The sequence below is a fragment of the Acomys minous genome, assembly GCF_964271855.1.
Source record: "Acomys minous genome assembly, chromosome: 14".
NCBI classification, from domain to species: domain Eukaryota; kingdom Metazoa; phylum Chordata; class Mammalia; order Rodentia; family Muridae; genus Acomys; species Acomys minous.
Window position 1 is genome coordinate 76949121 of NC_140496.1, and position 27333 is coordinate 76976453.

Below are 27333 nucleotides of genomic sequence, written 5' to 3' on the forward strand. Positions count from 1 at the left end.
TTTATCTTAAGAACAATCATTAAAAAAATCAAGTACTTCAGAAAAATAAATAAAGGCAATAATAGCTAAATATATAATTCTATATTTGGATTGCAAGAACCAAAGTAAAAGTAAATGCACATGCACGTGCACAGGCACCTGCTTGTGCGCTCTCTCCCCTCTCTCCTCTCCCCCCCCTCCCCGCCCACCCCACTGTCTGAATGACAGTTTTGATAATCAGAATACTTGGGTTAATTCACCTTCCTTTCTGCTCTTTAAGAAATATAAAAAAGCAAAGATAAACTAAGCAAGCCTGAGTAAAATCTATGAGTAAAACACAAACACTGACTTGTCTGTAGTTTGTCTCACCAAACAAGGCTGATTTCAGGAGTATAGCAATCGCACTGTGGAAAAGACTGATATTCTGGTGTCAGGCTTTGAGCTCAGGGAAGATTTTGCAAAAGGTATGGTGTTTTTTTTTCCCATGGAAAAAGTACAAGGAAACAGAGGGGAAGGAAAGCAGCAGTACTGAGGAGGCGTTCCTAAAGAGACTTCCTATTCTCTTTAGTGCTTACATGCCAGCCTGCACTAAGTGTTACCTGACTATGAAATTTTAAAAATAGAATTAGATAAAGTACTAACTGATAGAAATAAAGCAGCATCAAAGTGAGAAATGCTCCATCATAATAGATGACTGCATATCCTGATGAAATTGTGATGGCCTGCGAAAAGGGACATGTTAGGAACTTAAAAATTAAACCCCACACAGGCACTGGAATTAGAAAAAAGAAGTACAACAAACTGAGCTGCTACAGACTCAAAAGTGGTTCCCATTCCTTCAGCAAAATGGGTGGTGTGCCAAGGCCCCCAAATTACCCATCAGTTTTTCTGCAGAGAATAATCCCGTGTACACTGAGAGTTAGTTCAGAGAAGTTTCACCACTATCCTTACAACTTTTATTCAAACTTTGCCATCTCTGTTTTTGTTTGTTTGTTGGTTGGTTGGTTGGTTGGTTGGTTTTTCAAGACAGGGTTTCTCTGGGTAGCCTTGACTGTCCTGGATTCGCTTTGTAGACCAGGCTGGCCTCGAACTCACAACAATCCACCTGCCTCTGCCTCCCGAGTGCTGGGATTAAAGGCATGTGCCACCATGCCCTGCTAAACCTTGCCATTTCTATCTATGCTTAAAATGCTGAAGGGAAGGAGAAATCATGTAGTGAAAAGTAAATTTTATTTTCTCTTTTCTAAATATTATCAAAAAGAAGGAGGAAAACACCAAGACCCTGAATACCAATCATTCCTAACGGAGCAGCATAGGAGCATGCCAGGAGCTCATCTATTGGGAGGTGCGACGCAGGGAGGAATGAAGATGGCTTATGGAAACAAAGGTCTGTGGTGAGCACGCCTTTAATCGAGCTTTCCATTCTGAAGGCTGTTCCTGGCTTTCTCTTGTCTGATGAGAGAGAGGACTTTGATGCATCCTCTCGTGATTTTGATCATCCACATGACGTTCATCACATCCAAAGCAGAGCAGGAAGTGATCCAAGCAAACTGGATTGGAAAGCCAAGCCTTATGTAGGGTTCTGTTCCGTACACGGAGTACATGTAGAAATACATTGGAGGTATTGCAAGGATCCGCACGATAAAAAAGACCACTGTCATGAGAACTCCATTGATGACATTGGCTTTGGAAAACTTGGGGTACTTCAGGGCTTCAAAGAACCACCTGAGAAGAGAATTAAAGAAACATCGCAGTTATCTTGGGGGATTCCTACTGTCTGCCATCTTACTTTCATGTTTTAGGCTACAGGAAGAACTCAAGGATCACACAGAAATGTATATAGAAGGGCTGGAGAGATGGCTCTGTGGAGAGTGTTTTCTGTACAAGCATGGGGGCTTGATTTCTGATCCTCATCACTCATATAAGAAAATGCCGGTGGGGGGAAAAATGCAGGTTTGTAACAGTATCGCTGAGAGAGCAGAGGTGAAGGCGAACAGACCCTGAGAACTCATTGCCCAGTTCATCTGGCTGAAAAGCCAAACACCATGCTCAATGAGAAGCCTTGTCTAAAAAAGCTAAAGTGGTGAAGCAACGGATGAAACAACTGGACGTCACCTCTGATAATACATATGTGTCTGTGACGATTTGTATGAAGAGGCAAAGCGCTTGGAGAGTCAACACACTACAAAAGAACAGCTGGAGGAGTCGTAACAGCAACTTCTGGAACATCATGGTGAAGCTACACAATTAATAGAGCATGACATCAGTGAGAGCAACAAACTCAGAGATACACACAGGTACAGTCAAGCCACTTTCTGACACTGACATTAGGTGACACAACAGAAAATGTATGTCTTTTCCTCCAAACTGTGCATGCATTCATGGATGGGAAAAAATGAAGTCAAGCACAGAAATTAACTCAAAACAGATTAAAAATCTACATGTGAAATGCAAAGATATAACACTGAACAGCAAGCCATGGGGGAAAGGGGGTGGACACTACTAGTAAGTTGATAACCCTGGCTTCACTACAATTAAAATTTTGCAGGCAGGTGTGGTAGCACAGGCCTTTATTTCCAGCATTTGGGAGGCAGAGGCTGAAGGACCTCTGTGAATTTGAGGCCAGCCTGGTCTACAAAGCAAGTCCAGGACAGACAAGACTAAACCGAGAAAGCCTGTCTCAAAAAACACAGAAAAACAAAACAAAACAAAATTGTACTTTGAAGCCAGACATGGTGATGCTTGCCTTGAATCCTAGCACTCGGGTGGCAGAGGTAGGCAGATCTCTGTGAGTTCGAGGCCAGCCTGGTCTACATAATGAGTGCCAGGACATCCAGAGCTGCCTAAGAAACTCTGTCTCAAAAACGACATTTTCATTTTGAAAGACGATTAAAAAACAAAAAACAAACAAACAAACAAAAAAAACAACCACACAGTGGGTAAAAATATTTAAAACATTAATATGCAATAAGATACCATATCTAAAATAACACTTAAAACTTAACAGTATGGGAACACCTCATTTACAACAAAGGAAAATGATCTTAAACATCCCAATACAGAAGATTGAAAGCAGACAGATGGAGAATGAGTAGATTAAAAGACACTTGAAGGCCAGTGGCCAATGTAGGGGACAGAGACGCCATCACTTGAGTCCAGGCAGTTTGAGATAAGTCTGGGCAACATAGTAAGGCCCTTTCTCAAACAAACAAAACAAAACAAAAAGGGAAAAAAAAAACCCTCATCATGCTGAAAAAGCCAACATGTTCACCACTGTCTGTCAGTAGGAAAACATCAACAAGACAGAGATAGATACAGTGGCCTTGGAAGGCAGTTCAGCACTTATGAAGCTACATATACTCACACACAACCCAGCTAATCTAACTGAGGAAAACCGCAGCGGACATGCGTTGCTGATACAAAAACACAAAGCCCGAGGCACTCAACCCACTTCAGAGAAACAAATGTCTCTGGGCTGAGTGGTGAAGAGTGAGGAAGATGACCAGGACAGCTTGGCAGAAAGCAAGGAAGATGGAGATGAAAGTTTGGGGGAAAGTGTGGCAGAAGCTGGTAAAACAGCCGCCACCGCTGGGGAGAGTTCTTTACCACATTAAAGAGCTCGAATTTAATCCTCTAAGCAGCAAGGCGCTGTGTATCATTTTCACTGAGGAAACTGATAGCACAGAGGGAAGGGCTGGAAGAAGGTCAGTGGTCTGCAGCAGGGATCATGTGGACATTCGCGCCATAGCTCTGGAGACAGGGCATCCTGGGTTCAGCTTCTTGGTGCTGTAGCTATGGGGTTTTAAAGCAAGCAACTGTGGTGGTTTTCCTGCAAAAATGAACAGCAGCAGCAGCTGGTTTGGCTGGCCAGCAGAAGTCTGTCCACCTGGTCTCGAGCAGCACTATCCAGAAGAACTTTGTACACCCTGAAAATGTTCTACGGTAGGTAGGAGACTCATGGAACCAAAGAGCTGGCTTGGAACCCATTATGAAGCTGAGGATGTCCTTGAACTCCTGAACCTCCTGCCTCTAACTCCCACTGCTGGGATTAAAGGTGTGCACCACCATGCACAGGTCAGAAACCCATTTCTGAAAAACGTATGAAGGGCCTTAAGCCTGCTAAACAGATTATCTTCTTGGACAAATAACGTTAAAGTATACGAGACATTGGCAAAGGTTTATATAGTACTTGATAAAATGTTAACCATACTTGTTCGACTTCTTCTTCTCTAATTTACATGAAAAATGTCAACCTTCTGTCCCAATGACCGCAAAGGGGGGAGGAGGAATCCAAGCTAATCACCTGTAAACATACTAATATCTGATCTCCTGATTAAACAGATTAAAGGTATTTATAGCAGGCCAGCCTCATATGTGGAATGCTTTTAGAAGACTATGCCTTGTCTAGGATGCCGACCTAGGAGGGTAAGGATGTGGGTCTGACCCTCTAGTGATGAATACTACAGAAGCTTGTCGACTGAGTACTAATCAAGAGGACTCTTACAACTAGAGATCCCTTCTATGCCAACAATATGAACAACACATGTGCTCTAAAGACCTCACAGGTAATCCGAAGTGTGTCCAACGAAGAAAGGATGTGGTGACGTCCATAACCTTGGACATCTCCCTGCTGTGTCCAAGTCTCATGGTATCTGTGAACACATTACAAGGCCTGAGGTGGTATAAGCTTCCAACTCATATGTGCCTTGTCTGAGACGCTCAGCTTTGTATTATCTTGTACTAAATCACAAAAGACTTAAATGCAAGCTTTCTGTGGGTTTGGGATTTTGACTGAAAACTTGAAGGATGGTTACCTTTCTCAGGTTTGGGGGGAAGTGAAAGATGAGGGGATTGCAGGAAGAAAGGTGAAAACAGACCACAGACAGAACAGAAAGAGGATACAAAATTCATGGTGAGTAGTCAGGAACAAAGTTGGCAACATACGAAGGCCATCACCGAGAACTCTGAAAAGCAGAGAGGCGTGTCTGAAGGCTGAATGTGGAACCACAGATATGGAAAGAAAGGGGACAACTAAACAGTCCAAGCAAAAGAATCAACAGACCTCGTTAAATGAAGAGTAAAAAATATATTCATCATAAAAACCTCAAAGAGGCAGAGAGACAAGCGGATCTCTATGAGTTCGAGGACAGCCTGGTATACAAAGCTGAGTCCAGGACAGCCAAGGCTACACAGAGAAACCCTGTCTTGGGGAGTAGGGGTGGCAGAAGACTTGCTTTCAAAGAACAGAATAGAGAACAGAAAAAAAATGTTCCTAGTGGGGGAACCTGGCAAACTTCACCTTACCCAGGCAATGAACGTCGACATGGCTAGTAATGTCACAGTTAAGTAACCCTGGTAAGGCCTAACAGGAGGGGTTCCTACCTCTACGGGGCTCTCTTCGTGAGAAAAGGATCCAGTGAGACCAAATCGGAGACACTGTATGAGAAAACTGGTCAATCCTCGACCAAGAAACAAAGAGCAGGAAAGTCCAGCAAACACAAGAAACCACTATGGACCAGAGGAGATGATGGAGACAGGCCACTAGATTGGAGAGGCATCAGATCCAGTGGGACACTCTCAACTGCATCCCAGAGTGGAAAGAAGAGTCTGCATGCCCATCAGTTGTCAGTGCTTTGGTTCTCTTTGTTTCAACAGCCAGTCTTCAGTAAGGCAAGATGCTAACAGGCCAGGGGTGTGAGGGATTAAATATTGAAATGGAAAAAATCAAATGAGAATGGAAAGCTTTGCTCTATGAGAGTCACAGGATCTTGGATAGAGCTACAAGATGAAGAGGCCAATGGAAACGTGACCCTCAGAAGCCTTCTCAGACCTAGTTTCCTTATTTGTACAAGGGTGACAATCATTTATATCAGGATTTCTTGGTTTTTCTACCAAAGGTTTGGCGTCCCATAGAAAAGGTTTTCCACAAGCTACCACATAACTTCAGAACTAATATTTGTAACCTACCTCTGGTTCACAAAGGGGCTGGAAAGCTCAGCAAGCAGGCGGAAATTGGCAATGTACCCGGCCACTCCATTTTGCTGGATGAGAGAGAGAAACAGTGTTAGGAACTTAAGAAAACATACAAAATGTCCTACACACAGCCAGTCACTTCTCTCTATAATCCATGGCTATGAAAGTAGACCAGGTTTCTGCCTTTCAACTCTGAACTAATTTCCTGATGTTAAGAGCTGCTAGGACAAAACCCAGAGCTTTCTGCATGCTAGACAAGCACTCCATCACTGAGCTACCATCATTTCCATCATGATATTTTTTTTTCTTGTAATCAACACATAACATCAAACAACTCAAATGTAGACAGTTCCCTCTTGTAGCCTCCTTAGAAGTCAAGGAGCTCTGAGAATCTGCTCATAAATATTTGCTTTACTGTTCTATTTTTCTATATTTTCATACTCAACTTATTTATAAATTAAAGCGAGCCACTCGTATCTCAACTCAGAAAATATGAGTTTGTGGCAGCTGGCTTTTCAACATCTTTATGGCCAGCAACAATTATGTCTGTCCCATAGGCATGTGTCTTTAGAGGCTCTTATCCACTGAAGTTTGTTTTTATTTTTGTTGTTCTTTTTGTTTTATTAAAGTTAGTTTTTCAATTAAGTGATTTGGCAGGTTTTGATGAAAGGTGATCGAATACTTAAAAATCCTCAGTATCAGAAGTTATGTAGAAGTGTACAAGGAATTTAGCAAGCAAAGTCTTTCCCCACTTTGGTACGACATTTGCATGCTGCCACTGGCCAAAATGTGTGCACTCCCTACCTGCCAAATAAACAAGTGAGCAACATCTCATTAGCATGTTACTAATGCACCACTAACTCTTATTTTGCCTTCCATGTATAAAATCTCTATAGAAATCCAAAGCTCCACTTGAAATTCTGTTTTTCAAAAGGTACCCAAAAGCGGGGGGGATGGGTGGGGGGTGCTGGTGAGAGGGGCACTTTTTTTTTTTTGCCATGACTTTATGTGTCATGTGACTATAGAAGTGCCTGCTCACTGCTCCCATCTAATATAATCAGGTCTATGTTGCAAGAAGTCAAAACATCTTTTCAGCCCCACAATTCTCCTCCCCCTAGATATTTTGTCAAAAGTTACAGCCCTGACATTAGGAAATGTAAGTTTATTTAATTTCATGTAAGAATCACCAGGAATCCATTATGTATGTTCATAGAGTGTTATCTAAGCTGACTCAAAGCCCGCTGCTTTCCACTGAGCATCCGGGCTTTCTGAAGATGAGGAAACACACCTTGATTTAGATGTAGCTTCCCATTGCATCCTAGACTTACGAAATCCCTTCCATGCCTTTATATCTCTTCCACTAAAACTGGATTATTGTGGGAGGGTTACAACAAAGAAACGGGTGGTAGGTGGAGGGTACAGTGTTCCAGCAAGAGACTGTGACACAGTTCTGGAAGTCAGAAGCCTAAGGTGAAGGTGACAACAGGTACATGCCTCTGAAGGTCAAGGAATTCTCTGCTCCACCCTTGCTACCAACACTTTGGTGACCTACCTCCTATATGCACACAGAATTCCTGGGCCCAAATTACCCCTTTTTTATATGGACATTAATAACGGTGTATTAAGGCCCATCCTACATCAACCTGAACTCCTCTTAACTAATTACACATGCAAATGGATCTATTTCCAAATATACATTTAGAGGTACTGGGAGCTAGGGATTCAACATAGGAATCTTAGAGGGAACTTAGTTCAATTCATACCAATGTGGAATCCCTGCATATTGCACAGTATGTTTTGTTTTCACTATATTTCTCTTTAATTCAATGTTATGGGTTTATCTACCTATAAGTAATATATATATTAGTGTGTGTGTGTGTGTGTGTGTGTGTGTGTGTGTGTGTGTGTTTTTATAAACAAGAATAATGACCTTTTATCAGTAATGTCTGGGCATTCTGGGATGGTATCACAAGTCATCTCATTTCCATTACATTAACTCTTAGAAAGGACATTATATTCACTCTAGAAAATTCAATTTATAGATTAAACCAGCACTACCTCAATGAAAATCACAACTGTCAGTCCAACACCCAAAACCCAGGAGAGAATATTGCTGCTCACAATTACAGCATGCTTTAGTGTCCCAGTGATGGGTGACCCGTTATTAAAAACTGCAAGTCAGAACTGCCATGGGACAGTTCCACATCATCGGAAGAGTTTTCTGGGATGTAGAATTTTTATTTCTTCCACGGGTAGGCCACGCTCATTTTTGTTTTATTATAAAATCATTTTAATACGCAACAGAAGTCACACTTGCAGCTGGGAAACAAAAAGACCAGAAGCAGAACAGCCTGATCTCTCTAATTTGTACAGCATGAAGAAGCACTTTAAAGATAACAGGAAACAATTTGCTACTCATATTGCAAGTTCATGCATATTTTATGTGCATTCTTAATAAAAAAATTGTGGTGACTTGTTAAAAGTACAGATGAGTTTGTCCAGAAAAAAAAAATGGCTAGAGGGTCAAGAGAGATGGCTCAGCAGTTAGGAAAGAGCCTAAGACTCAGCTTTGGTTCCCGGCACCCACATGGGAGCTCTTAACTGCTTCTAGCTCCTGTTCCAGCGACCCTGACATTCTTTTCTAGTCTCTGTGAGTGCCAGACACACATGAAGGACCAAGCACCTAGGCATACAGATACATACACATAAAAATAACACATAAATCTTTAAAATCTGAATTGAAGTATTTGACATAAGGGGGTTAAATCTCAGCATGATGACACACACCTGCTATCTCAGCACCAAGGACGACTGTAAGTTCTAGCCAACGTGGGCTACATAAGAAGTCCTTGTTCTCAAAAGAAATCAATAATTTTTAAAGAAAACACCTGCCAGCTGCATGGAGCCAGAACCTCTCAGAGGAACCAACTACATGTGGGTGCTCTATCTTACGGCTCTTCCAGCAGAAACTACAGCTCCTGAAACCTGCTGACAATATCTTCCCCACCCCCTCTCCCCTCACACCACCTGCTAATAATATCCTCCCTCATTCTGATTTCTCTCCCCCTCCCCCAACCTCTCTGCTTCTCTGCGTAGTCCTGTCTGTCCCGGAACACACTCTATAGACTCGGCTGGCCTCAAACTCACGAGATCCTCTTGCTTCTGCCTCCCAAATGCTGGGATTACAGGCATGTACTGCTATGCCCACCCTCTGATTTCTTTCCTGCATGGCATCACTAGCATGCCAACTCCAGCAAGTTCTCTGTACGGAAGAGGGGATGTCTTCTCCCATGGATTCTCTCTATAATGCTTTCTGACCTACAAAACCTTCTCTACTTTTTCTTCCAATCTAAATATGAATTTTTGCTGAGACAGCATCTCACTGTGTAGCTTTAGCTGGTCTGGAACTCACAGAAGTCTGCCTGCCTCACCCGGCCCCCTGAGCTCTGTCATGGGATTACAGATTATGGGCCCCCACACCCAGCCCAATATGAATATTTCCAAAGGCCAAATTCAGTCCCACATATCTCAAAGGCTCTCAGAAAATTCGGTAAAGTATATATGTGCAATGTGTATTAACTGTTATAACATACATCAAGTACAGTCAATACGATGTTTGGAAGAAAAAAGAAACTAACCCAAGATCTTTCCATTGCCTAAATGCTGTAGTATCACTGCTTTATCCCTGGTTACTTATTTATCTACTTCATTATTGAGAAAGGGCCTTGCTCTCCTCTAGCATAGGCTAACCTCAAACTTGCTATCTTCCTGCCCCAGACACTTAGATGCTGGAATGACAGGCATGCATCTGCATCACCATGCCTTGCTGTTTTCTCAATTAGTTCCCCAGTGAAAACCACAGGCTTCGTAAGACACAGCCATCACTCTACACACACACACACACACACACACACACACACACACACACACACCTCTTAGTTCAAAATACGCTAGCTTGAGCATTCACATTAGTTATGGTTGTACCGTCTGAGCTAACCCAGAGTAAGTCTCCTCCCACTCCTCCCACTTCTACTTTATAGTCCTTTTTCACTTACATGTTACTAAATCTAAATGCAAACTTAAGCTCTATTTGTTTAGGCTTATCATTCTAGGATGTAGGTTTATTTTTTAAATACAATATTGTCCAACACAATAGTTTTTTTTCCTTTCTCCTTTTTCATAAATAAGCATTCTTTTCTTAATTTATTGTGATAAAACATACAACATGATGGTTTTAGAAGTGTAGAGTCAGTGACATTAAGGACATTCCTACTGTCGTGCAACCATCACCACTTCACTCCCAGAACATTTTCAAATTCTCTGGCTAAAACTCTGGCGCCATAAAATAATGTGCCCCCATTATCCCTTCTGCCCAGTACTTGGCAACTTGGAATCTATTTCCTCTCTAGGGACTTGATTATTCTGGGCATCCCATGAGAAGAATCATGATAATCATGCTCTTAGGGAAATCTAATTTAGAGTAAAATACTGGCCATGAAGGGCATGTTCACCTTGTTGGCTAACAGCTTTTCTATCACCATATACCAAGCGCTGAGAGAACTCAGAGGCCCAGGCTAAGGTTATTTAACATCTAGAAGTTAAGCACTATTTGGTTTTTTTGTTTGTTTGTTTGTTTGTTTGTTCTTACTCTCACTGAAGAAAATTGTTGACTGCATGGAAAACCTTTTGTTTTAAATGAGGTGAGATTTGGGGAAGGCAGTTGAGCAGCTTGACTGACAGCTGCCAGGTCAATTCGTCATGCCCTGTCACAGCAGCAACTGCCCAGAGTAGCAACTGAGCAACTCACTAGGATGGGAAGAGAAGCCTGGCCTGGGAGACATTGCAGTCACCTTCTCAATTCCATTGTCAGCCAAGACCTCCCACACCATGACACCTAGTGTCCATCCACTCCTGACTATTTGAACAGCATCCTCATCATCAGGTGGCAGTCTAGTTCTTTCTCTTGTACACAGCCTCTGTGAAGCAGGAGAGATGCCATGAGGCATCATCCAAAATGGCATAATTATCCACTTGTGGTGTAAGGGAGGCATGAACAGTGGGTGACTACCAAGGCTGACAGCTCCAGGCACACCCAGCAGCCTCTGTAGGACGGAAGAGTTTAAGAATGGCATGAGCCAGATCCCTGTGAGTTTAAGAGCAGCCTGGTCTACATAGCATATTCCAGGACAGTCAGGGTTACGCAGTGAAATCCTGTCTCCAAAAACAACATCTTTTTAAGCTACGGATTTTGCTTCCTAACTCCATTAACCATAAAAGACTAGTACTTCATGGCACTGCTACGGAGATAAATATTTACATGTATATATGTTTGCATGTTCATGCATGTGTGTGTATGCATGTGGAGGCTAGAGGTCAATCTTGGATGTCTTCTTCAGTTAAAGTTATTATTTTTTAAGCCCTTATTTTTGTTTAAGATTTAAAAAAATATTTATTTACTCTTATGTATATGAGTAATCTGTCTTCACACACACCCAGAAGAGGGTATCAGATCCCACTACAGATAGTTGTGAGCCATCTGCGATTGCTGGGAATTGAACTCAGGGCCTCTGGAAGAACAGCCAGTGTTCTTAACTACTGAGCCATCTCTCCATATACATATGTATACACACACACACACACACACACACACACACACACACACGGTTTCTCTGTGTAGCCTTGACTGTCCTAGACTCACTTTGTAGATCAGGTTGGCCTTGAACTCACACTGATTTTCCTGCCTCCCGAGTGCTGGGATTAAAGGCATATGCCAACACTGCTGGCCTCTCTATACTTTGAGACAATGTCTTTCAGTGGTCTGAAATGCGCCTATCTGCTATCTGGCTAACTAGCTGATAGAATATCCACTTGGCTCCCCTCCTAAGTGCAGGAATAACAAGCATGCACTACTACATCCACTTTTTTACACAAAGGCTGAGGAAGGAGCTCGGGAGCCCAAGGCTTACTGGACAACAGCTCTCCAGCCTCTGGAGATCTTCGCCAAGGCTAAATAAAGAGCCAGTGTTTTCCTAATCCTTAGAGTCTACCACAAACTACAAGTCTGGTGAATGTGGCACAACAAAGTCTTTCACTTTCAATAGAACTTCACACACAACTCCTTTAAGGTATTTTTGAAATACAGAAACTGGGGTAAAATGTTAAGCAAAGGAAGGTGCACAGAAATTCTGACCCTTCAGATACCACATTACAATCAATACTTTTAAATGAATTCATGAAGACCCATTAGAAACCAAACCGAAATTGCAGCAGCTCAGTTTAATAAATAATGCCAGGACACCACACACAGCTGCGTGGCTGAGAATGATGAACGCACGATGATTTTCAAGCTTACATGTTTTGGGAAGGAACTGTAACTAATTATACACAGGTGTGGTTTGGCTGGAGCCAGGCAGTGAGTCATAAGCAGCAGAATTCCCAAGATTTAAATTACTCTGGTAGGGAAAAAAAAAATTGCAGTAAAGAGAAGTATAAAAAGAGTGCTCAGAACATTCTATAACCCAAGGCTGGGGAGACAGCTCAGTCAGTAAAATGCTTACATTGCAAGCAGGAGGACCTAAATTCAATGCCTAGCACTCATATATACAAAATCCACGCCTCGTGGCACATAACTTGAAATCCCGCTCTGGAGAGGCAAAGAGACAGATGGAACCCAAGGGCTCAACGGCCAGCCAGCCTAGCCTACTTGGTGAGTTCCAGACCAGAGAAAGACCCTGTCTCAATAAGCAAGAGGGCTAGCAACTCTGACCTCCACAGGAATATACACATATACATGTACACAGGTACATGTACACACAAACACACATACAAAGGTATTGCAAAACCTAGGTATAGGGGACTAGAGAGAGCTCTCAATAGTTAAGAAGTCTTCTTGTTCTTACAGAGGGATTTCCAACACCCACATGGTGATTTGAAACTAACTCCTGTTCCAGAGGACACACTTCCTTCTGGCTTTCCTCAAGCACCAGGTATGCATGGGGTACATATACATACATACATGCAGATAAAACACTTGTATGCATAAGGATATGTGGATGTATGTGTGTGTATGTGTGTATGTGTGTGTGTGTGTGTGTGTGTGTGTGTGTGTGTGTACATTTAAAAATCTTAAATATAACCTATTATATCTTAAATCCGCATCCTGATATTCAAACTATTTCTTCTCTAGAGTATATGATTAAAACCTGGAAGAGATCGAACACGGCGGTGCTGATCACACACTGTGTCTGACCGGCAGGACTGAGCTGAGGGACCAGGCTGGGAGCTACTGAGCACCGGAGCTTAAGTGCTCTGGGTGAGAGGGGTCCACACTGTGTGGAGCACAGGTAGGTCTGACCTTGGGCCATCCAGCTGGTTCCTGAAAGAGTCTCTGGATCCCTGTGGTTGTGTGTGCTCAGTCCCCAGAGGCTGGACGCATACCTGCCTGTGACCTGCAGCTGTGCTCTGCATCTCAGACTGAACTGTGGCTGCAGAGCACCAGCATCTGGGTCTACTAGCCCAGGGGAAACCCCAGTGTGTGGAGCACAGCTGGATCTGACCTCTGATCACTCAGTCAACCCACGAAAGGGTCCAGGGCCCAAGTGGGCTCGGGCATTTTCTCCAAAGCCCAGCCAAATGGAGGCTAGCACACCACACACAACACTCTCTTAGACTGAACTGTGGGCCGCAGAGCAACAGCGTCTAGGTCTGCTGGCCCAGGGGAAAGCCAAGGGTGTGGAGCACAGGTGGATCTGACCTCAGATCACCCAGGCAATCCAGGGAAGGCACCAGGGCCAAGGTGGGTGCAGACAAGATCTCTAAAGCACTACACTGGCACTCTGTCTCAGATTGAACTGTGCACTGGCAGTGCACCAGGGTCTGGGGCTGCTAGCCCAGGGGAGACCCCCAAGGTGTGGAGCATGGGTGCCTCTGACCTAAGTCACCTGGCCAACCCACGGAAAGTTCCCAGGTCCAAACAGACACCCACTCCAAAGTCTAGGTAGCCATAGACTGGCCAGCTAGCAGCATCCATGCCCTATGTTTCAAAGAGAACTGTGGGCCACAAGGTGACAGTGTCTGGGTCTTAGAGCCCAAAGGAGACCCCATGGTGTAGAGCACAAATGGATCTGACCTCAAATCCGGCCAATCCATGAAAAGTTCCCGGATCTGAACCCAGGTCACCTGCCTGATCCACGGAAGGCTTCCCTGATCTCTGCAGGTGAAGGATCTCAGCCTGAGCCACTTGCCTATGAGCTGCTCTCAATGGCCAGTGAAGGACACCAGAAACTACCACCCAACACCTATAATGACTAAACACCAGCGTAAAACACAAACAACAAAAGCCAAAATAATATGGCATCTCCAGAACCCGGTTAACCTAAGGAAATCAGCCCTGGAAATTCAAACACAACTGAAACACAAGAAAATGACCTCAAATCCTTCATAATGAAGATGATAATGAAGGAAATGAATACAATCCATAAACAAGTACAGGAAGATACACCAAAACAGATTGCGGACCTTAGAGAGGCCATGGCAGAGACCTATAGAGAAGAAATGAAGAATTCACTCGAAGAAATTCAGGAAAATGCAAACAATCAAGTGAAGGAAGTCAACGAAGTGGCTCAAGATCTGAAGATGGCTATGGAAACAATGATAAAAGCACAAACTGAGGAAAGCCTGGAAAGACAGAACTTGGAGAGGAAAACAGAAACTGCAGAGGTAAGCATCAACAACGGAATACAAAACATAGAGATAAGAATTCCCGGAGTAGAAGATACAATGGAAGAACTTGATGCAACCATTAAAAAAAAAATAAAAGTTAAATCTCAAAAATTCCTGACACAGAGCATCCAAGAAATCAAGGACACCATGAAAAGATGAAACCTATGGATAATAGGAATTGAGGAAAGAGAAGATGCTCGGCTCCAAGGCCCAAAAAATATTTTCAACAAAATCATAGAAGAAAAATTTCCCAATTTAAAGAAAACTGCTTTTACTAAGAAATACTGACTCTTCCTTTAGGTCCACAAGATAACTAAAGCACAATGAAGATCCTCTGCCTTCATTTTTCATCTGTCTCCTTGAGCATTTCACAAAGCACCAGGCTCCCAAAGATACCAACCAACCATCGTTATCAGAAGGATGGGCAGTCACCTTAGATTTTAGAAACAACAGGACCTTTACAAGAGGGGACTGAAACTACCCAAGAGCAACAGCCAAGTCTAAAACAGACCAGTCCACACACTGAGGGAGGGTATGAGGATGGTGAAGCCACCCTAAGCCGGACAAATAATCTTCAAGGAACCAGGTTGGTGCCCTCAGCAATGACAGTGATGACTTACTGGGCCAGCATGCAGGACAAGATCTGAGACAAGATCCCCTATGCACAGTCACTGTTCTATGCACACCCACTGTCCTGCCCCAAGTCTTCCTCTATTTAAAACTGAAGCTCATGTCAGCAATGTGAAGATGAACCTGGGGTATCCAATCCTCTCCAGATTGACAAAATCTCCCTTCTCTGCTTTTCACCATCACCAATCATTTTCATTGGTGTTATTAAATGACATGATGGAGCCCTGGGAGCTGAGATTTCTGCCCTAAAATGCTGGGTACAGATTGTTCAGTAACAGGGTCTTTAATCCTAGCCTCTGGGGGGCAGAAGCAAGTAGACCTCTTTGAGTTCAAGACCAGCCTGGTCTACATAGCAAGCTCCAGGGCACCAAGGCTATATATAGATGCCCTCCCTCAATGAAAACAAAACAAAAACAAAAACCAATCTATTTTGCTTTGGTATGAACAGACTAACTTTAGCTACATTTCATATTAAAACAGCATAACAAAGGAAGGAACTAAAGTAACAACTACAATGGTCCTTACTCATCAACTTACTAAATAAAGACAACCATTAATTATCCTTTAAAACAACAGCATGCATCTGATTTTTTAAAAGCAGACATAAAAGTCCAAGGGGCAAGTAGTTATTCATCACGTATAATTAAGCATTCAACTTGCCAGTCTATGCACAGTCAGCCACTTAACAAGCTGGCGATTCTCGAGGCCAATACACAACAGCAGTTCATAATATCTATACTTACACATGCATGTAAGGGACCTTCAAACTTTATCAGTTTATATTCTTTCCACAGAAATCTATACATATCCAAGGCTGTTAAACCACAAAGACATCAAGAAAGACAAGGATCTACATCTGCAATGTCCTAAGGTTATGGGGTGTTGTTGTCATTGTTGTTGTTGTTGTTCTGTTCTTAAAATGGAAGCTCAAGCAGTTAGTGTCATTTGCCTGACTTGGTTTGTGAATACAAAGAGACACTAAGTCAGGAGTGGTGGCCCATGCCGTCATGCCTCCACTTGAGAGGTGAAGGCAGGCAAGCCAAGAGTTTAGGGGGCATGGGAGAAGTCGGATGAGGGAGAAGGAGGGATGGAAAGGATGTCAGTATAACATACTCACATACCCCATTCTCACAACTGCAACTTCAGCCATATTGATATCAACTGTGAATTATCATTACTATTACTTAGGAGCCCATAAGCAATGGAGGAAATGCATATGATCCCTAAATCAGCTTGACAATATTGTAATGTAATGCACCACTTTTCCTTTTAATATATATATTTGGTACAATTGGGGGAGGGGCAGGGAGTCTAATTCAAGATTAGGCTCAGATAGCATATGCTATGTGAGATCCCACCTAAAAAGACCAAAACCACTAAACAAATTACAACAAATAGACACTAGTAGAAAAACACATGATTTATTATAAGTTAACTTAAGAGTGATCCCTGTATGTATTTGAATGTAGTCACAGTGAATTAAGGTTTATAGAATGCTGGGTGGGCGTGAGGATGCAGGCCTTTGACCCCAGCACTCAGGAGGCAGAAGCAGGCTGATCTCTATGAGTTTGAGGTCTGCCTGGTCTAAGAAGGGAGTTCCAGGGCAGCCAGAGCTACACAGAGAGAACCTGTCTCAAAGTAGACAGATAGACAGACAGACCAGCAGGCAGACAAAAAGGCTCTCTCCACCTGTGTCTGCTGGCTAGGCTACTGTGAACGCTGATACTCACCAGTACAAAGTAGTATGCAGCTATCGCCGAGCAATGGTGAATTATAAAAAACTTGTCACCAATCACTTTCCAATTTGTAAGTATAAGCAATAAATCTGCAAGAAAGAAAAATGAGATGTCACACTGGAAAGAAAAATTTGCTTGTTTCTTGAAGTGTATTAACCTCATTATCTGTTAACTCTTGGCTGTCCATTCTGATGCCACACTGTGTTGTCCATCCCTGACTCTTGTTTACCTGCCTCTCCTTCCCTACTGTGGCTCCTCCAAAATACCGGCCAAGCTAGCGGAAGCTTCATACCTCAGAATCTAGCCGGGGCTCCAGCACCCACCAATACTGACAACTGCTAAAATATAGGCAAGTAATTTGTTTCCAGAGTTAAACAAGATGAAAGTACAATCAATCAAAGTAAGTTTAATGTGAATTCAGGTTGTTAATTTTTAGCCCTACAACAATGCAGACAGGTAAGGTGCCTATAAGAGGTTAAAAAAAAATTATCACCTCATTTATAATACTGTTTTTTCCCCTTTGAGAAAGAGTCCATGTAGCTTAACTAGCTGCCAATTTGCGATGTAGCCAAGGTTTACTTGGAAGTCCTTATCCTCCTGTTTCAAGGCTGGGATAACATGCATATACTACCTTACCGCCTCAATGGGGGGGGGAAAATCAAATGACACAGCTAAATATTAACTAAAGCTATTAAAACCACAAAGAAGTATGACTATTCAAAAATCCTACAAAGAAAGAAAAGGCATCGATTTCTCATCAAGAGACTCTCAGCCCATGTATCATGACTTGGAAAATAGTTTCATTTAACAAAATAGACACTGCTCAGAATATCAACACACTTATTTTCTCCAGCAAATGGCTGAATATCAAATGTAGACTAGCAGACTGATGGCCGCCACGGGTTCACACTTGTGAGATAGAGCTTCTAGAAGGTAGAGATTTCATTTTTAAAAATTACTAGCACAAAACTACATATAAGCAGTTGAAAATTACAGTTTGGATTCAAATTGTAAATTTTAAAGAGAAACTAAATTCTATAGCTAAGAACAATAATGTAAGACTATCAGGAATTACCTGATATTTTTAATCCAGATACATCCATTTTCCCCTGTATGTTTTGGTTGCATACTCCTTGATCATAAGCTAAGACGATTTTGTAGCATATTCTATAGAGACTAAATGACCTCACATTGTTTACCCAATGCTTTATGGATTGTTGTCTTATTTGGGAAAATCTCCATAATTTTATTTTGTACAATACTCCAGAGCTGCTGTGGATGGAGCTCTGTAGCGTTCGCCTAGCATGCAAGAAGCCTGGGTTTGGTTCCCAGCACCACAGAAGCTCCCTGGTGGAGCCTGCGGATAATAACAGCAATTTTAGGTTGAGGCATCTAAAGTTCAATGTTATCCTTGACGACAAAGCAAGTTTGAGGCCGGTCTAGGCTATAGGGGACCTTGTTTTCAAAAACAAGAACAAATGAGCATAAAAGATTTCCTGAGTGTTACTATTCTGTAGTGACAGTATCATTATTAGCCCAGAGATGTGGCAGACAACAAATTGTGTGATCTTGTCAATGACACCACTTTCTGTCAAATGAGCAAATCTTTCCCCAATTATTTTTAATTTTTACTTATTTTTAAAATTATTTTATTTATTTATTATTTATAAAATATTCTGTTTGTATGTGTGCCTGCATGCCAGAAGATGGCACCAGATCTCATTATAGATGGTTATGAGCCACTATATGGTTGCTGGGAATTGAACTCAGGACTTTTGGAAGAACAGGCAGTGCATGTAACCTCTGAGGCATCTCTACAGCCTGAGTTCCCTTTTTTAAGTTGGGTAATCAAGTCAACAGTATGACATTTCCCTAATATTCTTTTCCCTTAAAGAGTCACTTATTTCAATATAATTATTTTTGTTATAATCACATCTTCGTGACACATAAATTTTCTATTTTCACCCCATCTTTGTCATTGTTGTGTCATATTCTATTTTGACTTGTATTTTCTTTCTTTCAGTTATTTGGTAAGCTTTAGAATAATAAAATAGGATTCTTATATAATGTGTCCAAATTGTGGCTGATATCTTTCAAGTTTTATGAAAACAATCCTAAATTTTTCTAGCAGCAGTTAAGATGACATACTCTCCTACTTCCCTGTCCCTTGCTATAAAAAAAAAAGCCAGCCCCAACCTACCCAACACGGAAGACACAGAGCAGAGGGAATGTGGAGTGGGAGTCCACACCCGAACTGATCACGTCCAGACAGCCTTATGTGCAAACTTTACCCAAACAATAAAAAATCATGACTACTGGAACATTCTTCAAGGGCCCTGTCTAGTGAGGGGCACAGGCTTACCCATCACTAGCTTTATAGTAATTATAATAAAAAGATCCTTATGAGAGATAAAGATTATTGTTTTGCTTTTTTTTGTTTTGTTTTGTTTTTCGAGACAGAGTTTCTCTGTGCATCCTTGGCTGTCCTGGACTCACTTTGTAGACCAGGCTGCCTCAAACTCACAATGATTGGTCTGCCTCTTGAGTGTTGGGATTGAAGGTGTACGCCACCACTGCCTGGCGCTTTTTTTTTTTTAAGTGTTAAGACCACAATTATTTGAGGCCTCACTCTACATCTAAGCCCTTTCTTGAATCTATAAAGCAAAGCCCAAAACTAAGTTCCAGGCTCTGCCATCACTGAAGGTTTTGCTTTCCCTGTACAAATCCTTAAAGCTATCTTTCAAATAAGCCAAAAGTATAAGCAATATATTCTTTGCATCATTTCCATGGGTAGCTGAAAAAGCAATAAGCAATGAACAATGTTACCTACCAGAAATGAGGTAGCCTGCAGAAATTGCAACATTCACTTTCACAAGTGTTGGATCACCCCTAAACATATTTAAAACAAAAACAAAAACCCATTACATTATTTTCCTAAACATATGGATGCTTTTATTTTTCATTCGTTTTATTGAAACAAGGCTTCCTGTGATCCAGATTGGCCTCAAACTTGCTAGGGCCACCTTTGAACTTAAATTCCTGATGTCTTGCTCCCCTTACCCTGCTAGGATCACAGGATGCACCTTCACGCCCAACACAGTATGAATTGTTTTACTCAGAAGACCTGTTGCCCTTACTGCTCATGACATTTACTCTAAGCCCGAGCCATCCTCCAGAATCTTCTTCCTAAGGACTTCATGTTATCAGCAAGATGCCATTACTTTAGTGTAGCAGATGTAGACATGTTTTTGTTTTGATCCCAAGTGTGGGGTATGAAATAGACTTGTGTGAGGGTGTGCAGTGTTTGTGTGATGGAAACAGACTTGTGAGAGAACACGTGGTGTTTGTTCACTAGAAAAGGAACTGCCTCTTGTGGGGCATGGTCTTTGCCAACTGATAAACATCTTAGTACAGTCTCTGAGAGAGAGAGAGAGAGAGAGAGAGAGAGAGAGAGGGAGGGAGGGAGGGAGGGAGGGAGGGAGGGAGGGAGGGAGGGAGGGAGGGAGAGAGAGAGAGAGAGAGAGAGAGACAGAGAGAGAGAGAGAGAGAGAGAGAGAAAGATCTCCAAAACAAGAGGCTTGGCTTTTTAGTCTTGGCATCATTTCTGATCATTTGGCTGTTTATGGCTCTGCTTCTAGACACTCCTAGAGAGAACTGCTCCAGAGAATGCTTCGAGGTTCTGGGTTCCAGCAGCTGCAATTGAGGTCACCTTTGCTGAATTGCTGCTTTGCTTTTTAATGGATCTGCTGAAATCCTGACTACAATTGCTCCAAGGAATTGACTCTAAAATGGTCTACTTCTCCTGTTCCCAATAACCTCCTTTCTCTCCTATGTAGGGTAGGTGGGTTGGAAGGGAGGTGTAAGCATTAAGGAACCCCAAATAAAGTAGGTTTGAAAAAGTTCAAAGCCTACAACTTTAGATTATTACATGTACTAAATCATCAAATATTTGTAAGTGTAGGTTTTAATTCCTCCTGTATGGCTATCTGTATGTCTCATTTCAACTCAATGATGGCAAACAATGGGTCACACAAAAATTTGAAAACAAGTCTCAAATATTGACTACTCCAGCTGACTGTCCTAGCTCAATGAAGATGCTGTTTTGCTCACAGCCCTGTTTGTAATAACTTGGTTTTGCTCAACTAATCATATTCTTCTTGTTTGAGGTAGCAATTGTAATATGAAAGCAAAATGGCCCTTGATATTTGTGTTCAAATCTAAAATCATTTTAATGTAATTGGCTGAAGTAGGACTTTATAAGCACTTTAATAAGGCATATATCAAAGATAATCGATATGTTTTCTGTTTTAAAGGAATGTAAATGAAGCTTTTATTAATAATTAATATCAAAGCAGCTGGGAAAGAAACAGCTTACCAGAGTGGATCAGCTATAGTAGCCTCATCAAAGAAGAAGAGGTATAAGCCAAAAATCCCAACCAGCAAAGAGTGGCATGTAGATACTACCCTGAAATGAAACAAATCACACACACAAAGATCTGAGTCCTTGCAATAAACAGCTTGTTCCTCTAAGACATTTTCTGTCCTGAAAGACTCACACCTCGAAGCATTAAAAGTGCAGCATGAAAAGAGTAACACGTAGGAGGTGAGTGCATCTGAGAGTGACTAAACACTGTCATTTAGGAGCCCTTTCCTGGTTCACGTAAGTCTTTGGATTGAATCTCCAGCACCAATCAATAATTAGGGGTCAGGGATGTGACACAGGCCTTTAATCTCAACATTCAGAAGCAGAGGCAGATGGATCTCTGTGAGCTTGAGACCAGTCTGGTCTCCATAGCAAGTTTTACACAAGCTAGAGTTACATGGTGGGACCCTGTCTCAAGAAACCTAATAATAATAATGGCTGGTAATAAATAAAGTCATTTATAAATCATAGGGCCACGGCTTTATTTTCAAGGGAACGCATTCTATAATCCTGAGCGAATCATTTCTCTGTGTTCAGGTTCTTAAGTGGGAACACCCTTGATGACGCCGTCAATAGAGTCTTGCCTAAACTGACACAGCTGACAAGGCCATGGCCCTGCACCCTTCAAGTTCCACCCACAGCAGTGTGGCCACAGGATCGGTTTCCTGCTCTGGGTAGGAATGAATTCCAAATCTACTGCCTTTAACAGGTTCCTTTTCATGCCTTTCACCACTACTGAAGGGAACCTGGGAGCCACTTACGCCACACAAGTGCTCCACAACTGAGATACGGCTCTGACCCATCTCCATATTCCTAAGAACTTTGAATGGCTTGTGATTAGAGATTCTGTTTTCAGTGTGCATGGACATGCATCGGCACGCTTGTGATGGATCTGTGAGGAGCAGCAGCAGATGCTCTTGGACTCTCTTCATCAATAGAAGGAAAACTCTTCCAAAGAGAAAAGTTGAGAACCACCGGATCTGCTGTTTTTATTTGGTTATCTATTTAATTTTTCATTTTGAGATAGGCTATTGCTGTATCCCACAAGCTTGAACTTCAAGGGATCTTCTCAAGTATGTGGCATTAGGGAGCCCCCCACAACTCCGCCTGCCACCTTGTGTTTCACTTCCTAGTGCTAGAAGTGCAGACCTGCCACCACCATGCCTGGCTTTATGGGGTGCGGCAGGTCAAACCCAGGGTTTTATTCTTGCTAGACAAACACTCTTCCAGAGCCACACCTCCAATCTAGGAGATATTGAAGGGACAGAGTTCACAAGATCCAAGTTGTTTTCTTTCTTTTTATTGTTGTTGTTGTTATTGTTGTGTTGTGTTGTTTTGCTGAGACAGAGTTTCTCTGTGTAACAAGCCCTGGCTTTCCTGGACATAAAAATAATTTTATTTGGATTAAATTAATCCTGAAGGTTTCTAGTGGCAGTTAAGATGACATACTCTCTACGTCCCTTGTTCTCACTATAAAGAATGCCAACCCCCAACCCCCACCCAACACGGAAGAACAAAAAACAGAGGGAATGTGGAGTGAGAGTCCACACCTTAATTAATCATGTCTAGACAGCCTGTGTGTGCTTTTGTAGTCCAGGCTGCAGCCTGTATGTGCTCTGTAGTCCAGGCTGGCCTCAAACTCACAAAGATCCGCCTGCCTCTGCCTCCCTGGGTGCTGGGATTAAAGGCGTCACCAGGTGGTTTTCCTTTATAGGAGAAAGTAAGTTTTGGGTGAAAATCAATTCGTTGACCTAATCAGGTTCATGATGCAATGATGGTTCTGCAACTTGACGATCTAGGTAGGACACGGCGAGATCACCCGCATACAATAAAGTTGGGTTTTAAGCTAGCTACCAGGTTTTCTCATCTTTATTTAGAAGTTTACAAGTAATGAAGTCTTTTTTCATTAAAACTAAGGATGCAGAGATAAACTAGAAACTGCCCATGTGAGATAAATGTCTATGATAAGACCCCCAGGTTTCTGAAAGCAGAAGAACCTCGTCAACCAATGCTATGTTTTACATTGGAAAAGTTCATTGAACCTTGAACGCAGTGAGTCATCTAGACGGCCTTTAAATAGATAAGCCATACTATCCCAAACTAGGTCTTAAACCCAGACAATCTCATTAGTTTGGCCATTGACAAAACAAAACAAAACCTGTTGTCAATCAGGGCATCATTTGGAAGTATGAATAATTAACTCAATTGAACTGGTTTATAAGCCTAAGATTTTCCTGTCAAGCACACTGGCATTCCTATGAGAACAGAATAGAAACGTAAATTCCAGGCAGGTGGTAGTGCTTTAATCCCAACACTCAGGAGGCAGAGGCAGGTGGATCTCTGTGAGTTCCAGGCCAGCCTGGTCTACAAAGCAAGACCAGGACAGCCAGGGCTATACAGAGAAACCCTGTCTCCAAAAACAACAACAACAAAATGTAAATTCCTTGATCTGAGGTCAAACACTGCATCTATTTTATTTACTCTATCATCTATCTATCTATCTATCTGTCTGTCTGTCTGTCTGTCCGTCTATCTATCTATCTATCTACCTACCTACCTACCTATTTATTTTTGAGACACGGTTTCTCTATGTAGCCCTGGTTGTCATGAACTCTCTTTGTAGGCCAGGCTCGTCTTGAACTCACAGAGATCCTCCTGGCTCTGCCTCTGCTGGCATTAAAGGTCTGCACCACCATAACCCAGCATTCAAATACTGCATCTAAATCACCACACAGAGGGCTTCCTACAGTTATCCAAAATCCTATAAGAGGAAAACATAACCTCTCCTCAAGTCCCAAATAGTGTTTGGTAACCATATGTCAAAAGATTTTGTTTTCAGCCCCCTTCCAGGATGGGTAGGCAGGTAAAAACACTTGCTGCTGATCCTGAGTCCTGAAGGACCTGTGTTCAGTACCCAGGATGCACATAATGGACAGAGAGAACTGATTCTTCTGCCCTCCAACACATAAAAATATGCAGGAAAGATGAAAACTTTTAGGTTTCCTTTTCAAAAATAAGATCTAATTTTTACATGTTATTTCAGATTTGCAGGTTTCAAGTGTTATTCCTCACTGGGGTGTTAAATGGTAAATGAAATATGATGAGCTATTGGATGGTGGAAATAACATTTAGTCAAAATTCTCACTATACTGTATGGAGATGGAAAAGCAGACACTTTGAACCATCCATCAGTCTGCACCAACAGACTTCACTTATACAGCTGAGTGTGGAGCCAGCACTGCGGAGGTAGAGGCAGGAAAACAGGAGTTCAAGGCTAGGCTTAGTTACATAGAGAATTGCAGACCACCCTGGGATACATGAGATTCTGTCTCAAAAAACCATACTCACAGAAGCTGATTTAATTTTTTAGAAAAATCATATTCCTGGAAAGGCAAAAATACAAGTCCTATAGTAGAAACACCAAAAGGAAAGATTTTAATTTTTCTTTCTTTCTTTCTTTCTTTCTTTCTTTCTTTCTTTCTTTTCTTTCTTTCTTTCTTTCTTTTTTTTTTTTTAAGTTGCTCTTTGGAGCATGTTTCAAGGCTTAAAGTATATTTTTAAAAATCAGCCCAAAGCCGGGCATGATGTTACATGACTGTAATCCCAGCACTCGGGAGAAAGAGGCAGGCAATCACTGAGAGTTCGAAGCCAGCCTGGTCTACAAAGCAAGTCCAGGACAGCCAAGGCTACACAGAGAAACCCTGTCTTGAAAAACCAAAAAGAAAAAAAAACATAACAAAACAACAAATAGCCCAACTTTCCTTTGCACTCTTTATCTCTAAGTTCCAAGTAAACACCTAAATGAATGTTATCTGAGTTGAGATTCCCTCTTCAAAGCAGAACTCAGTTTCACACGTTATAATTTCCTGCGCCACGGAACAGTGATGAGACTGAGTAACACAAAATAGTTTAGTTTCATTTTCTATCTCCCTGTGCTTTCTCTATTTCTTTGTCTTGCAGCTACACAGTATTCGAATACTTTTACAGATTCTAACCACACTGAAAGAGAAACAACAAGGAAGAGTTCAAAATTTACTCAAAACATCTATGTCTCCCCCACTGTCTTTCCCACTGTTCTATCTTCAAATGTTAGCAAAGGTTTTTTGTTTTGTTTTGGGTTTTTGTTGTTGTTGTTGTTGTATTTTTGTTTGTTTTTTTGGTTTTTGTTTTTCTTAATGCTACAGGAGCTGGAGAGGTTGCTCAGTGGTTAAGAGCACTGAATGCTCTTCCAGAGCATAGAACTTCGATTGCCAGCATCCACGTGGAAGCTCACAACCATTTATTAGTCCAGTCTCAGGGGACCCAGCACCTCCTCTGGCCTCCACAGGTACCATTCCAGCACAGTCCACAGATACACATGCAAGCCACACACTATAAAATAATGTTGTTGTTTTTTTTTTTTAAGAATAAATCTAGAAGGCTCTAAATTATAGTTAGAATCCATGGTAAGGTATAGACTGAACACTCTGTCCTCTGGTCTGAAGGATTCAATCACACTGGATGTGGCTAACTCGTGGGCTATTCACAACTCCAAGAAACACTTTCTTTCGATGCCACCACCAAAGGATGTGTGTTTGTTGCTGTGAACTTTTCAGAGTGATGAGAAGCAGAATTTCCTACAGTCAGCTGGAGTCTACTTAATGTTCCCAAACTTACACAGAAAGTGAAAAAAAATGTACCTTGCATTTTTATCTTATGTGTATGGATGTTTTGCTTGCACGCATACCTAGTGCCTGTGGAGGAAAGTATAGATCCCATGGGGCTGGGGCTACAGAGGGTGTACACTGTAATGTTTGTACTTGGAGGAGCAGCCACTGCTCTGAACAACTAAGTCATCTGTCCAGCCACCGCCATCTTCTGATGTGAGATTTTTTTGGTTTTGTTTTTATGGGTTTTTGTTTGTTTGTTTGTTTGTTTGTTTCCAGACAGGGTTTCTCTGTGTAGCACTGGCTGTCCTAGACTCACTTTCTAGACCAGGCTGGCCTCAAACTCACAATGATCCCCCTGCCTCTGCCTCCCTAGTGCTGGGATTAAAGGCCTGCGCCACCACGCCCGGCTGTAAAATTGTTTTAACTTTTCTTTTGAGATACTATCTTTCTTCTATTCCTAAGATCAAACAAATATTTGACCTTGAATTTTTAAGAGCATAAATGAAGACTTTCTATCTCATAAAACTATTTTTAAGTCAAGTAATTACATTTTCATGGCTTTACCTTGAGTTCCATTCAATCTTCTTTTCGACGCTAAGACTAATATAACCTGGAGAAACTTTTGCTGAGAACCAGTAACTTACAAAATGGAAAAGAACCTGAAAGATGACAAAGCTGCTACAAACAATGCCGACAGTGCGGGTCTCCATCGCTTTTCAACCTGGCAAGAGAAGAGGCGCCGGTGAGTTAACACCACACACAACAAGCCTACAATAGTGCTTAAAATTTTAGTAAGTGTACATGTATTCCAATATTTTTGTAAAAGTATTAGAATGTAATAAATGTTTTCAATCTAGGGAAAAAGAAATGAAACATTTTAAACCTCCCATTTCTTCACATTTGATATACTATGTGTCATATCATACATTTGTCATTTAAAACAAAAATATCTTAAACATCCTTTTTTTAAGTACCTAAAAGGTACCCTAATACCTTAGAGATCTCTATATCATAAAACAAACCAACAAAAAACATTTTAACATCAAGATTCAAACTTACCTAATCTTACAAGTTTAACACTAAGAGGGAATTTCAACTGCTACAATTGAAATTATTATTTTAACAATATTTTAATTATATGAAGACAAATCACCTGATTTCCCTTTGACTCAATTTTCTCACCTATAAATTGAGAGAATTGGTCAGATAATTTCTAAGAAAC

At 41.7% G+C, this 27333-nt stretch overlaps 1 protein-coding gene across 8 annotated transcripts in view; it reads right to left on the reverse strand.

The window, feature by feature from the left end:
• Positions 1-1367: 1367 nt before the first annotated feature.
• Positions 1368-27333, reverse strand: part of LOC311582674 (TLC domain-containing protein 4-like) — a 74479-nt gene continuing 48513 nt past the window's right edge. For 6 of the 8 annotated variants that reach the window (XM_084755899.1, XM_084755901.1, XM_084755898.1 and 3 more), the window contains exons 2-7: positions 26676-26832; positions 21415-21504; positions 19870-19928; positions 17034-17128; positions 5947-6020; positions 1368-1704 (exon numbers count right to left, since the gene is read on the reverse strand). In XM_084755899.1, the coding sequence (XP_084612025.1) occupies positions 1386-1704; positions 5947-6020; positions 17034-17128; positions 19870-19928; positions 21415-21504; positions 26676-26821 (783 nt within the window). In that variant the 5' untranslated portion in view covers positions 26822-26832 and the 3' untranslated portion in view covers positions 1368-1385. The remainder of the gene's footprint in view (positions 1705-5946; positions 6021-17033; positions 17129-19869; positions 19929-21414; positions 21505-26675; positions 26833-27333) is intronic. The other 2 variants (XM_084755896.1, XM_084755903.1) reach the window with 2 other exon arrangements.